At 40.3% G+C, this 15,705-nt stretch overlaps 1 protein-coding gene across 1 annotated transcript; it reads left to right on the plus strand.

The window, feature by feature from the left end:
* The first annotated feature begins 3,634 nt into the window (after positions 1-3,634).
* LOC145879803 (metalloproteinase inhibitor 2-like) lies at positions 3,635-7,780 on the plus strand. The gene is made up of 5 exons (XM_082976338.1): positions 3,635-3,903; positions 5,709-5,779; positions 6,660-6,762; positions 7,220-7,344; positions 7,486-7,780. The coding sequence occupies exons 1-5, from the start codon at positions 3,774-3,776 to the stop codon at positions 7,657-7,659; spliced, it is 603 nt and encodes a 200-aa protein (XP_082832464.1). The 5' UTR covers positions 3,635-3,773; the 3' UTR covers positions 7,660-7,780.
* The last annotated feature ends 7,925 nt before the right edge of the window (positions 7,781-15,705 follow it).

Raw genomic sequence — 15,705 nt, forward strand, 5'->3', positions numbered from 1 at the left:
AACTAAAATGAACAGCATTGTATGAGTTAAAAATACATGGCATACTAGCTCCATCCTGGTGGTGCAGTGGACTAATTCTATGGATAGATAACAGAGCATGTGTGCGGAGCTGGAGCGTTCTCAAATCTGACTGAAGCGCGGAGCAAGTTGCCCAAAGGCTGGAGCATCGGCCTTCTCGCCGCCTCCAATTTTGCTCCATTACCGCTCCAGTAACGCTCACTTCACGAGCTCAGTGCATGCCCGGCCCAGCATGCATTTGTAGTCTACTTGTGTGCTGCTATAGCCCCTTGCTTTAGCTACTGTCATGGAGTTCGCTAAATATTTTCATTTACATTTACATTTACGTCATTTAGCAGACGCTCTTATCCAGAGCGACTTACAAATTGGTGCATTCACCTTATGATATCCAGTGGAACAACCACTTTACAATAGTACATCTATATCTTTTATAAAGAAACTGATAAAGAAACTGATAAAACACAAAGGTGTGAAATCAAGGTGACTTACAAAGATGAGGAGGACCAAGAGCAAGAGAGGGAGTGTGGTGATGTAGTGTCCACAACTATAGAAGAGAGGTAGTGTGGTGATGTAGTGTCCACAACTAAATTATCATTGTGAAATCTGAAAAGACATCCTGAAAGAATGATGGTGTACTACGTGCACATTCTAACAGAAAGGAACGCGGTGGGTAGCTAGCTAAGTGTGTCATTATAGCAAAGTATTTATAAACAAAAAAATTGTTGTATTATCTTTACAATAGGCTATTGTTGATTTTGGCCCAATTGGCCTGGCATGTTATCTCTTTCAAAGAGCTTTCCATTTTGATAGGGTTATTTTACCATGAAATCTTTAGGCCTACCTATAAAATAAAAGTACAAAAAATCTGCATCCCTGCCCAGCCTGGCAGGAGTGGCCCAAAAGGTGTTTAGCATCCTCAGTGGCTCTGCAGGGTCTGAGAGAGTATTCTCCACTGCTGGCCTGCTCTCCAGGCACCATCACATGAGCCTGAAGCCACAGACTCTGGCCAAACTTGTGTTTCTAAAAGTGAATTCAAGGGCACTGTAGACTTTGTATTTAAGTCTAGTAATTCATGTCTGGCTCCTGACCTGTTGTCACAACTTCCACTGAAGTCAGTCCCTCTCCTTGTTCAGGCAGCATTGGACATCACTGGCCTTCTAGCCATCACCAATCCACTCGACTTTTCAATGATGGCCTAGGAACAGTGGGTTAACTGTCTGTTCAGGGGTAGCGCTGGGATTTGAACTTGCAACCTTTTGGTTACTAGTCCAACACTTTAACCACTAGGCTACCCTGCCACCCCGTTATTGTGGGCTTGGTATATTGTATTTTATTTTGTAATTACTTGAGTAAATCCGTTGATTACTCTTATCTGCTGTCCTGCGCCTGACTCTCTACACCAGCTTCACACAGGCCGATTACACCTGTTTTGAGTGTTTATGTGCTGTTTAATACTACGTGGCCTATTTGACATTATGAGCGCTTCCTTTTCATGTTGTTTACTAAAATACTTTTCATTCAAATCATATGGTTTGGTTTCGATACTTCCAAACCAAATGGTAGGTCCAGGTAGTCACTACAAATAGATGGGTGTTTGTGATTTTAATGAATGGAGTGAATTTGGAACTGCAGGTTTTTTTCCTATGAGGAGTGGTTTTTAGCACTCAATTCCACTCACATGCTCTGATAGAGAACAGAAGATGCCACATTGAAAGATAAATGTGTTTGTATGATTAATGCCTAAGCAAATTAATTTCCATGCGTCCTTTCTGTGCTTGGTTCAACATTTAACCCAAAATAAGCTAGCAGTGACTGTAAAAATCGCATGGAAACATTTTCTCAGAATGTTCATTAATTACCTTCAAATAAACTAAAATTTGCGTTGTCAGAACCTCCCTGCAACCTAAAAAAAATCTAATTCCCAGAACAGGTGAAATGTTCACTACTGTCCTCAGGCGTAAAAAAATAACATTTAAGAAAGTTAACGGTCAGGAAACGTATGGTTTCGTTTCCAGAACCAATGGGAAATCAAAAAACGTGCATTCCCACAACTTCCAAGGAACCAAATGTGCTAGCTGGGAGGCTTTCAAAGGGCACTTGAGACAAACAGATTGCAATTTTGGTGCACATAGAATGGAGTCTTGAGTACATTCAAGTGCGTGTTCCATGGCAAATCTTCTGTTCAGGACAACCCAGGGCATAATCCATGTCACCCTAGTACGTGTGGATTAAACATAGAGTTCATGAACGTTGACACTGTAAATGACATGACTTTTCAAATATGGAAATGTGAAGCTTCCAACAATAGCTGAATTTGCAAAGCAAGCGAGCACCAATTCCATTTCAGTGGTGTTTGCTATAATCTTTGCTACCCGGGTTAAAAAAATAAATAAAAATAAAAGTTCCCTTGCGACAATTTAGCTTTTGCAACGAGACCATTAAATATATTTAAGACAATGGTAGAAGAGAGTGTAGTTCTGTTCAGTTTGGACTTCAGTTTATCGCTAACCTTATCACAGGGACTTTGAAGCACTAACTTACATCATCTGCATGCTGATCTCGGAATAAATTGACGATAGCAAAGATTCCATCTTTGACGAGGCCACATAAATGGAATAGGTACTAGCTAGCTTAATAGTTCATATTTGCGCGCTAGCTCTGCATATTCAGCTAGTGTGTGTGCGTGATTGACTGGATTAACCTCACGTCAGTTACGTTCATTGAGTGCCTTTCAGACAGTAGACACGACCCCTCTGTTACCTAGCAAGTTAAGGAACTGGCAGTGGATCAAACCATTGTGAGGAAAAGGGTGGGGGGGTCGCAATCTTTTGAAACTTAAAAACGCGCTATTAAGTGTCTATAATCAGCACAATTGCTTTCATTGCGTATTATTAATATTATTTAAATTACATAGTTATGTTTCAGTGATATATTGGGGGGGACAAATCATATTTTTCCCAGGATGGGGGGGGGGTCGTGTGTCCCCCGTCCCCCCCAGGATTTCCGCCCCTGGTAGAGCCCATCGATGTTCCATTCTTTGGAGGTAGTATTCATCATCAAACCTCACTCATACAATAACAAATGTGCAAAAGTAGCCCAATTAGCGGGGGACGGGGCATCTTCTTGTTGTGCATGGTGCTCAGGAGCATGCTAGTTTTCTGTTCTACCTGATAACGAATTGCACCCACCTGGTGTCCCTGGTCAAAATCAGTCCCTGATTAAAGGGGAACAATAAAAAAATGCAGTGGCACTGGCTTCACGTCGAGGTCCAGAGTTGAGTTTGAGGGGCCTAGGGCAAGTGAACTGAACTGAGTAGTTGGGCAAGTTGAGCCTGCTTTAAAGTTGCCCCAGGTGTTTAAAAAAACTATTTCAAATAGGCATATCCTAAAACGGATATTTCTGTTTCATCGCCATTGTTTAGGCGAAAGACAAACAATTTATGGAATTTATGTCAACCGGGCAAGTTGAGCCTGTTCTGTGGTTGTCCCTTTAAGCAGGGTATTTTTCCCAATGGAGTTGCTATGGTTCTGGATTAATAGAACGCTCAGCCTACCACTGGCTTGGTTCTGACTGGGGAGGAGATCACAGCCTGCAATAAAAACGGGCTGATTACATCGAAGGGAAAACAGATTTCTAGGTGTTAGTCTGTCTGGGAACATCTTTGAATGTTCTAGTGTGGTTTACAATACAACTGTTCTTTAGCTCCTGGAGTAAACATATCTTACGCGATACATTGTTGATAGATATTTTCCAAAATGACTTGGTCTATAAGCAGTTGTTTCATCACTCTGGTCGTTTTGTTCCTTTGGCGGATCGAAGACGTTGCAGAAGCTTGCAAATGCGCTCCTGTCCATCTTCAACAGGCTTTTTGCAGCGCAGACGTCGGTAAGGAAACTGCCAATATTTCTGACTTCTCAGGTTCTCAACTCCGGTCCTCGAGTTACTCCAACGGTACACATTTTTGTTGTATCCCTGGACAAGAACACCTGATTCAACTAATCATCCCTCAATGAGTTGAATCAGGTATTTTTGTCCGGGGATACAACAAAAAGTGTGCTGTTGGGTGTACTCGAAGGCTGGAGTTGGCAACCACTGGGCTACTACACTGTATCAATGCGCAACATGACCACAGAATTCTTAATGTTTGTTATAATAATAACCATGACATGATCAATGTATTTACATAATTAAGTAGGCAACAGTAAGATGGGCTACAACCAGGGCTCTCCAACCCTGTTCCTGGAGAGCTGCCATCCTGTAGGTTTTTGATCCAACCCTAATGTGCTCACCTGATTCTAATAATTAGCTGGTTGATAAACTGAATCAGGTCTGTTACAACTGGGTTTGGATTGATAACCTGCAGGAGGGTACCTCTCCAGGAACAGGGTTTGAGAGCCCTGGCTGTAGCCCTGGATGAGACCCTGCTACACCAAGTGTTATATCTTCTTCTAGGCCTACACATTATGCCTACAGTTGAATTGCTACATTTTATATACTACTATTAAGTAAATACATTATCTTTCTACATTTAACCCAAGGCATTCAGTTGTAGTGTAGACTTATTTAAATCAAATAGTGGTAGGCTACAGATCCCGTATCTTAATTTGAGCCAGTTTCACGCATCAGGAACATAATCCTGCAGCAACATGAATTGTTATGCGGATTATAATGAATGGATTTTTTGTTGTTAGGGTTGATATAATTTTCATTGGGGCAAATCAAGTTTGGCATTTTTAGTGGAAATTGATAACTTTAGTTGGCTTTTTAAACCTTGAATACACTACAAGTTTGCAGTTCCTGATGTGCAGGAAAATCCCTGCAACAGGATGATAAATTAAGATTTGGCAACTGTCACTTTTCTTGGAGACTTAATTTATTTCATGTGCTCCTTAAAATGAATGATCTCTACCTGAATTGTACTAGAACAAAGGAAATGCATATGCTCTGCACAACTGTGGGCTTTGGTGCCATCTTGAGGTCTGAAACATCTGCCAAATGGTTTTGGAGTGATGTCCTGTAGCTGGTAAAGCTGTTAGTAAAAACCCATTCTACTGTAGTTTCATTAGATCAGTATGTCTGCAAAACAAACTGTAATTCCAGTGATAAAAGCAACAAGTACTACTGTGGTGTACTGGTCCTAATGATGATAGACAGCAGTGGAATAGAGGGAACTTAACATTACAGGAGTAGTTAATCTGATTGGCAAGGATGAATCGTTTGAATATCTTCTGAATCAGACTGAAGTGAAGAGGTTGTTGCTGTCAGCACCTTCTACCCAGACAGGTGGGCGGAGGAGGAGCATGTGTCATAAGGTACGTGTGCCTCAGCAGGCCAGGCATATTCCTCTCTGACTACAGCTGATGGAAGGCTCATGTGCCTCAGTCTTCCTACCAGCCCCTGGTTGGCGCCTGAACATCTGCAGACCAGGCAGGGCAGCATAGTTAAACAAGGTGTTGAATTAATGGCAGATGACCAGAGTTAGGAATCTAGGACCTGGAGGGAAACTGACGCGTTTGTTTAGCCCAAACAGTGTGAACTTATCCACAAACATTTTTATGACTGTAAAATCTTGTCTGAAGGATTCTACTGTTTTATTTGATCTCATTACACCCTTAAACAATCAGTGTCTGACTGACCATTTAAAGGAAAATGGGTGATGTTAGTAGTTAAACCAAGTTTCTCTCTTCCAGTGATCAGGGCAAAGGTGGTTGGAGTGAAAGCTGTGTCTGGTAACACCAACTATTATGTCCAACAGATCAAGGTATGATCAGCCTTTTTATTAAGGTGTTGTTCCTGACTACATTGAAGCCCACTGAACCCCAGTCTGACAGCTTCACTCCTTTCCCCTGGGCTCCAACCCTTCAATGTTTGCCGATCTGGGCTGGCATAAGCAGTGTAGTTGTGGAGCTTCCATCGTATGAATAGGAGCTTCTGTAGTAATGGCTCATGCCTCTTGCTGGAAAGCACATTATTCAGTCAACGTTCCTACCAGTCCTAGACTATGGTGACATCTATATGAATGCAGCTGCCATTTCATTAAAGCTTTTAAATGCAGTTTATCATAATGCACTGCACTTTATTACTGGTGATGGGGGTTTGGTAATCATCACTGCATTCCCTACCAGGAAGTTGGCTGGCTCTGTCACGTTGGTTGATAAATTGCCAGATTTTCATTTATAAAGCCATTTTACTAAAACTCTCACTGTGCCTAAAATTACTACTGACCTTTTAGACATTTTAGTTAGTCGGTCTCAGATAAGGATGGTTGACTCTGGATATTCCATTGGTCTCAACTGAGTTGGATGAATCTGCCTGAAATATTTTAGCATTATTTGTGGAACGATCTTCAAAATGTTGTAAATGTGATGTTGAGTCAGAATTGTTTGACTGTTCTGCTTACATTTTGTAACTTGATGTTTGTAATTCGGCGATCTGTTAATAATACCTTGGTCTCTGTATGACACCCTGATAAAATAAAGGTTAGATTAATAAATATGTTGCTCTGCAAACATCAAAAGCTGAGGGGATGGGGTATAGGGAGGGAATTAGGAAAGACTGACAGTGCCTGAGAGCTGCTGTCTGTTAGGTTCCAAATTGTAGATGTTTGACAGATCTTCCTTTCTCTCCTTGTGATTGGCTAGATGTTCAAAGGTCCTGACCGGGTTATCCACACCATCTTCACTTCATCCTCTTCAGCCTCGTGCGGCGTGACTCTGGAACTCACCAAGGAGTATCTCTTCACAGGTGTGGATCTCACTACATTACCCAAGTTCATTGCTATCACTGGTTAAACTGCTCAACCTATGCTTGTAGCATCATGGCCGTTTGCAATGACGGCCAAACGCTGACGAAGCTGGGCAAATTGTGCGCCGCCCTATGGGACTCCCAACCACGGCCGGCTGTGATACAGCCTGGATCTTCAAGTTACGCTTTACAATACCAAATGTTATGAATTTAAATGTTTACAACTAATGCATCACTTATTTATTACGATAAATTCTAGTGTTCCAGGCTGCATCGGTATGTCTTCCTGCTCCAGGGTAAAGTTTCCCTAAGGGACAGATTTAGGATCTGTTTCCCCCTCCCCAATTCTAATCTTAACCATTTGTGGGGGAAAAAGGGGAAATGGTTCTAAGATCAGCATCTGGGGTTGACTTTTACCACACAGGTTGTTGACTCACTGTCTTCTCTCTGTCTTCAGGCAGGCTGAATACTGATGGCAAGATGCTCATAGGCATGTGTGACTTTATTCAGTACTGGGAGGACTTGAATGGCACACAAAGGAAGAGCTTGACTCAACGCTACCAAAGCGGCTGCGATTGCACGGTGTGTGACAGGAATTATAGTAAAATTACATCACACCACTTTTGTTCACTTTGTCACATTGGCTAAACACATGAGCTGGGGTATTGGGGTAATGATCAGTCAGTGATCTGGATCTTTCTCTCTCCCTGCTCTGATCTACAGATCATCCGCTGCTCTTCCCTCCCGTGTCCCGTCAGCGCCCCAGATGAGTGTCTTTGGACGGACTGGTTGTTGGCTGATGGCCAAAGCGGACCCCAGGCCAAGTACTCTGCCTGTCTCAAGAGGAGTGATGGGTCCTGTGCCTGGTACAGGGGGATGGCTCCATCCAAGAAGTAGTTCCTGGATATTGAAGACTTCTAAACTCTATAGGCCTTCCGCTCACTGCTCCCTGACTAAAGATGTCTGCAATTTAAAAGCTGGTCACTTCTTGTGCAATAAAAATGTACTACTCCTCAAATATAGTGCTCCAAGTATTCATTTCTTGTGCTTGTCTGTTTTTAAACTGGAACCAAAGGTGTTATTGAAACCCAAAAGGGTGATCTCAGTGTTGGCTGACACGGTTGTGTTTCTAACTAGACCATTATTCCTGAAATACCATCCTAAATCCTGGGGCATGTTCAGCTGGGCACAATATATTAGAATGAATGTTATATACATGAAGGCATTGACAAATGCAGGTGTGGTTCCCTTCTGCACATTGAATGAATTTAAATTAAATTGCTGAGAACCCTCACGCTTGCTGACCAAAAGATTGTCGGAGTTTTCAGAACATTTATCTTAAGTCAATAAATTTGTACTTTTTTTTTTTCTCACTCACTACCCACTGGGCAATGTTTTCCATGTAATTTAACACTGTTGCATCAAAGTGAAACTTATTTTGGATTTGAGAAGTCAAATCTTTTACCTGAATCCATTGACATTATTTGACAACTCAACCAAATGTCAATGAAATCTAAACGTTGAACTGACATCTGTGCTGAGTGAGTGGACTATATGGAGAACCGTTCAGAATATTTTGGAAAGCTATGTAACGTATTTAACTAGGTGAGCAAGTTAAGAACAAATTCTTAATTACAATGCTGGGACAATTGTGCGCCACCCAATCACGGCCGGTTGTGATTCAGCCTGGAATCAAACCATGGTCTGTAGTGACGCCTTTAGAACATATGCAGTGCTTTTAGACCGCTGCGCCACTCGGGAGCCCTAATACATGCATATTTGTCTCCTTTTCAGCACCAGTTGGTAATATGCAAATACTCAATTGTATATTTAAGGTTTGATAAAGTATTTAATAGTAAACTGGTTTAGACAATTGGTGAATTAAAAATACTGTTCTGGATTGACTTACGTTGTCTAAAAGTAATGATGGACTATCATTTCTCTTATTTGAGCTGTTCTTGCCATAATATGGACTTGGTCTTTTACCAAATAGAGCTGTCTTCTGTATACCACCCCTACCTTCTCACAACACACCTGATTGGCTCAAACGCATTAAGATGGAAATAAATTCCACATTGTTTTAAGGCACACCTGTTCATTGAAATGCATTCCAGGTGACTACCTCAAGAAGCTGGTTGAGAGAATGTCAAGAGTGTGCAACGCTGTCATCAAGGCAAAGGGTGGCTACATTGAAGAATCTCTATAAAATATATTTGTTTAATGCTTTTTTTGGTTACTACATGATTCCATATGTGCTATTTCATAGTTTTGATGTCTTCTCTATTATTCTACAATGTAGAAAATAGTAAAAATAAAGAAAAATCCTGGTATTAGTAGGTGTGTCCAAACTTTTGACTTACTGTACATCTGTCCAAATGAAAGATAGCCAGCTATATGTTAAGTCAAAATTGTCCAAACCGAAACAGTCACAATTGCAGACTTCAATATGGTGTCAATTGTTGCAGTTGTTTCGGTTTGGACAATTTTGACTTAACATATAGCTGGCTATCTTTCACTGTAAAAAAGGGGGTGCAAATCAAAATTAAAATATATTTGCACACCCTTTTTTTGCCCTCAGAACAGCCTAAATTCATGTGGGCATAGACTCTACTATGTGTCAAAAGTGTTCCACAGGGATGCTGGCCCATGTTGACTCCAATGTGAGTTGTGACAGTTGTGTCAAGTTGGCTGATGTCTTTTGGGTGGTGGACCATTCTTGATGCACACGGGAAACTGTTGAGCATTAAAAACCCAGGAGTGTGCAGTTCTTGACTGCAACTCTGATGCACATGGGAATATCTTTGGTTTGTCTCTGACATTCAGAAGCTGAGCTATGACCTGAAGTCGAAGAATCAAAGAAATTGGACTTTGCTTGGGAAGTATGCCACTTTAACATTCTAGTCGGAACTAGCAAAATCTGAAATTTTCAACTTGCTAATTCGTTGAACGCGGCACGTGATTAAATACAACCAGTTAGCAAGTGAAACATTTCAGAGTTTCCTAGTTCGGACTAGCATGTGAACACGGCATCAATCTTATACAATGTGTTACTATGCTGCTATCAATTGATCTGTTCACTTTCTGTCTAATAAAATACAGTATGTATGATTCAAATAAATGATCATAATTAAATATATTTGGGGAAATCGGGTCGAAAATTTATTTCCCTTATCCATCATTATTATTATTATTATTATTAAATAGCCTATCTAAAATATGTTAGGAGTCTTGTTAAACTATGTAAAATTGCAGGAAATTAGCTTCAAAACAACATTTTCCTAGGTCCCTCAAAGTCAACAAAATCATGCTGGTGTTGTATTTAATATAGGCTATCTCAATATGTGAAAAGGCAGACCCTGGGGAATAAACCCATGCTCTATTGTGCTGTACACTACTGTACTGTACTGTACTGTACTGTACTGTACCCTACTCTACTGTACTGTACCCTACTCTACTGTATTGAACCCTATTCTACTGTACTGTACCCTACTGTACTGTACTGTACTCTACTCTGCTGTACTGTACTCTACTCTACTCTGCTGTACTCTACTCTGCTGTACTGTACTCTACTGTACACTACTGTACTGTACTGTACCCTACTGTACTTTACTGTACCATACCCTACTATACTGTACTGTGCTTGAGTTTCTTACAATTGAAGAAAGGGCCCATGGACTCTTGATCTAGTGGTCTTGGTCTTGAGACCACATCAATTCAGTCTTTAACTTGTCATGGTCTCAACTTATTGGGTCTGGGTCTTGGGACAAATGTCCTGGTATAAATCTTGGTCTTAGCTCCTGGATATTATCTTAGTTTTTGGTTTACAAACCATAAGCAACCCAATTTGAAGAAGTCAATACTTTCTGATCATTGGCTGATTACTCCCAACCCATAGGAATCCCCACCCAGTTGACTACTTTTAAATGGTGGAAGCCCTCAATGGCAATGTCTTTCCTAAAATAAGTTATATCCATCTAGATCCTCCATTTAGCTCTATGATTGACACTTGACACCGAAATGCCTGTTATTCTGCCCACATAAAGATAGGTAGTGATAATTGAAACTTATAACAACATAAATAACTAGATGTATAAGTAATTCAATCAATAAACAAGTTTTAGATTCATACAATAATCACGCAATAGAGATTATACTTCTCTAAATTAAATTTAAAGGTTTTGAAAATCAGGTTAAAAATCATGTTTTTACTATTTTGTTAATTTGGTATGTAAATATATATTTTTTACATTCATCTGTAATAGAAGGTTAATCAACATTAACTCTACTGTTCATGGTTCTTCCTTTATTGCAACTTTTTCACTATGTTTCGGTAGTGACAAATTGAGTGAGGTGGTAGGGAATTCAGGTAAATATTTCAAATCTGCAGTAGGTGTGTGAATAATATACTGTATTTTCCTATTGGAAGACATGTGTGCTGAAAGTTTGGGAAAAATAAGATACAAACTAGCCTTTCTTTTCAACCCCCAATTTGCAGTCTAGCCTATGTCATCACTACTTGTTGATTTGATGAGTTTTGGATTAATGAAGACAATGGTGTAAAGTTACTACGTAAAATATTTTGAAGTACTACTTCGGTATACAGTATTTATACTATTACTCAAGTAGTATTTTACTTTGGTTACTTTCACTTTCTATGAAGGTATCTTTACTTTAACTCAATGACAATTGGGTAGCCTAGTTTTTCCACCTCTGGGCCTTGGTAGCCTAGCCAACCAAAGTTGATCAAGTTCACATTTTCTCCAAACACAAATAAATTGTCTTAGGCTATAAATACATAATGTTAGCACTTTGTTTCCCCTGGCCAGATGAGACAGGGTCCATAGAGGCCTACAGTTCGTCAGACTGATAGTGCAGGTCAGATCACTAATGTTTAGGTGTAGGCTGCTACAACATTTCTCTAAAGAGTTTTTGCTTGTCTATTGGGAGTGAGTTATTTTCCTGTTTGCTAAAATAATACCGGTGGGAAGATGATGGCACACGTCTATATAAATCAGAGCGCGCTCTGCTCCACCTGCACCACCTGTAATTTCTGTGAATCTGATTGGTCAAAGAGGTGGCACCACAGGTCCCAGAATGGTGAGGATTTTTTTTGCTTCTGCTGTAAAGTTACCCCAAGTTATTTTTTTTTACTGAAAGAAACAACACTGTAAGGAATTCCAGTAGGCGTAGCCTAAAATGTATCTTTCTGGTTCATCCCCATTGTTTAATTGAAAGACGGACAATTTATGTCCCGTTAGGCAGGGGAGTGGCTGTGGTTCTGGATTAATAGAATGATCAACCTACCACTGGCTTGATTCTGACTGGGGGAGGAGTTAACAGCCTGCAATAAAAGGCAGCTGATTCCTTGTACTATTTAGACGTCTTAATTGGTTTCTCGTAGTTATGGAGTGAATTGTTGTGGGGTAAACATTTTCCTTCCACACAATAGTTTTTTTCTTGTGTAAAGTCGACATTAAAGTTATACATTTCTATAATGACTTGGTCGTTAAGTAGTTATTTCATTAGTTTGGTAGTTCTGTTCCTCTGCCGGATCGATGACATCACAGAAGCTTGCACTTGCATGATTGTACATCCTCAACAGGCTTTTTGCAATGCAGCCGTCGTTAAGGCAAATTTGGCAACATTTCTTACATCTAGAGTTTCTTCACATGTTGATGGGGCTGTGTACTACACTATCAATGCACATCATGCAAACATGTTATGAATTCTCTGTGGTTGTTGTAATGTTAACATTTTTAAGACCTGATCATTAGGTCTATTTTTACATCTTCTCTCACCTACTTATGTAAATAACTGTAACAGTAAAATGGGCTACACCTGGGGTGTGTTCATTAAAGAGATGACGAAGGGACCTACCTGCATTTTTCTAATAGAAACTGTCGTATGCGTTTTCTGGTTAACCTTATCAGTTCTGAGACCCAAGCAAAAATCAGCTTTTCGTTTATCTGCATGTCCAGCCCTTATTGACAAATTAGAAAAATAATTGGTCTGCCAGAGCAAAAACCTGATTTTTAAAAAGGAATTTATAGGAATGCTGTAAGTACAGAAAGTGTTTGCTCACTGGGAAATGAATATGCAACTAGTCAGTGACAACTGTTTGGTGTTTGACAGCTACTATGTGCGCATATTACAGTACTAAAGACACTATCCTTGGATTTCCTATGGTCTTCAATGTAGAATAACCCTGACCTTCTAATGACACTTGTGTAGCTTGTGAGCGTCATAGAGCAAAATATTAGATGTGCGTGTCAGCTTTTCATAAATGGCATTTAGTAGTACCTCAACCCATTCAGACTCTACAGACATTTTTGTAAATGACTCTGCACTTGGCCCCTTCGAGATCTGCCCTTGTCTCAAACCTCCCTCTACCTAATTACAAACTAATGGCTGGTACCAACGGATGCAGTAGACATGGACTAATCCAACGTTACAAGCTAGAAGTGTGTAGCTCAAACACACTTTTTAAAAGGGATTAGAAGTCCATAAACTGGGACTCATTGGGTTAAACTGCTTCACATAATGCTCCCAGCATCACGGCCCACTCTAAACCATTCTCTTCACCTTGTACAAGTGTTATAGAAACAATACATTCTCTGTACATGGAGTTACACGTTATAACAATTTACACATAATTATGTGGACACCTGCTCGTATAACATCTCATTCCAAAATCATTCTCAATAATATGGAGTTGGTCCCCACCCCCCCTGCTATAACAGCCTCTCCTCTTCTGGGAAGGCTTTCCACTAGATGTTGGAACACTGCTGCGGGGACTACCATTCATCCACAAGAGTATTAGGGAGGCTTGATCTGTTGTTGGGTGACTAGGCCTGGCTTGCAATTGCTCTTCCAATTCATCCCAAAAGTGTTTGTGGTCAGGACGCTGAGCAAGCCGGTCAAGTTCTTCCACACTGATCTAGACAAACCGTTTCTGTACAGACCTCACTTTGTGCACTGGGGCATTGTCATGCTGAAACAGGAAAGTGCCTTCCCCAAAAACTATTGCCACATATGGAAGCACAGAATTGTCGAATGTCACTCCACCATGTTTTCCCCACAGCACATTGACTCCTGTCTGTAGGCAAGCTGGAGACTGGAAGGATGTACGTAACACTGTGTGGCTATAATCTGCCCTGGGAGGACTTGAGTGCTGCACAAAAGAACAGCTTGACTCACCGCTACCAAAGCGGCTGCGATTGCAAGGTGTGTGTGATGGGAATTATAGTCATATAACTGTACACCAATATTTACACAGCACATTTTCTAAAAGGGATTATATTACTCTGGTCACATTGTCAAACACATGCGCTGGCGTATTGGGATAATGATCAGTGATGTTGGTCTTTCTCTCTCTGCTCCACAGATCATCCACTGCACTTCCCTCCCCTGTCCGATCAGCACCACAGATGCGTGCCTGTGGACTGACAACGGCCAAAACCTTGCCTGTATCAAGAGACATGGTTCCTGTGCCTGGAAGTAGTTCCTGGATATTGACAAACCTTATAGTTTACAGGCTCTTTGCATTGTGATTTAAAGATGCCTGCAATAGTTAAAATATATATATATATATTATGATTTAAATGAATTAAAAGTGCTTACTGGTCCCTTCTAAAAGTGCAATAAAAATAAACTACAAATGAATTATAGCGCTCTAAGTATTAATTTTCATCTGCTGTTCATTTGTTACTAGTATTTTAAAAGAACAAAATGTGTTATTGAAACCCAAAATGGTTCTGTGGTGTTGGCCCATGTGGTTGTTTATAAATAGAACAGTTCCTGAAAAATGGCATCCTAAATCCTGGGGTGTGTTCAACAGCGCACAATGTAGAAAGTTCAGATGAAGAACAAATTGTCTTCTCTGTCAGGAAGAAAGGAATCATGTCGGCTCTAATGGCATTTCTATCTGGAACATTCTACATTTGTCTACTGAATATGGCTCTTTAGTAGTTTGGGTCTGTAATGACATTGACCAATTTAAACCACTTCGATTCTTCCTTGCTTTATAAGTCAGAACATTATTCTTGGTGTATATTCAGTGGATGAATATTCTGTTAATTCTTATGCACAATGCTGTGTTCATGTGCTAATCGAATTAGGAAACTGATGTTATCTTGCTAACTGGTTGTTATACAATTGCCATATTTAGCCAGTTGGATTATTATTTTATTAGCACAGGAGTGGTCAAAGTGCCACACTGGCTGACATCACTGGGTTGAATTCACTATAACTGCTTTATTCAATTGAATGGCTTATCTGCTTATCTTACTACGGACAAAAATATTCAATTTCTCTGCAGCGTAGATGGTAAACCTGGTTGATTTGGTTCACAGTGCAGGTTAGCATTTTTTTGTCGATCTTGTACCACATTGCAGATGGGCACAGGCCTAAAATCTGATTTTAAACTTCACTTTCACCACACTGCTAACCTTAAATTAAGACAAAAAAGCAATTTTTCCTTCATGAATTATATCTTTGACTGTGCAGCTGGCCTAAGGGGAAATCGCCCAGGTCTGCCTCCAGGACAAGACTCATGACAAACATCAACCTGTTCAGTGTATTCACCACCCCTTGGATTTTTTTACCATTTTTTTAGCGGGATTAAAATAGATTTTAAATAGGAATCCCCATCCAAAAATGCCGACAAAAGAATAAAATATAGTTGTGAAGTATTAACCGCCTTTGTTTAGGCGAGTCTAAATTAGGTTAAGGAAAAGCATCTGGTTTAACCAATCACATAAATGACATGGACTGAAAGAGTGGCTTACATGATTTTTGAGTGACTACCCTTCCTCTGTTCCTTATACATCTGCAAGGTTCCTCAAAGACCAGGGAGCTTTTTGAAAGGCTTATAAAGAAGGGCAGTGATTGGTGGATGGGTAACAAAGTTAACAATTATACTGTGGATTATGTATAACACCACCC

The sequence above is a fragment of the Salmo salar genome, chromosome 06 (genome assembly GCF_965601325.2).
Source record: "Salmo salar chromosome 06, fSalSal1, whole genome shotgun sequence".
Lineage (NCBI taxonomy): Eukaryota > Metazoa > Chordata > Actinopteri > Salmoniformes > Salmonidae > Salmo > Salmo salar.

Bases quoted from the DNA above. Each gene is read 5' to 3' on its own strand.
- LOC145879803 (XM_082976338.1), top strand. From the start codon at position 3,774: ATGACTTGGTCTATAAGCAGTTGTTTCATCACTCTGGTCGTTTTGTTC. The intron at 3,904-5,708 runs GTAAGGAAACTG...TCTCTCTTCCAG, and splicing joins TTTTTGCAGCGCAGACGTCG to TGATCAGGGCAAAGGTGGTT. The intron at 7,345-7,485 runs GTGTGTGACAGG...TCTGATCTACAG, and splicing joins AAAGCGGCTGCGATTGCACG to ATCATCCGCTGCTCTTCCCT.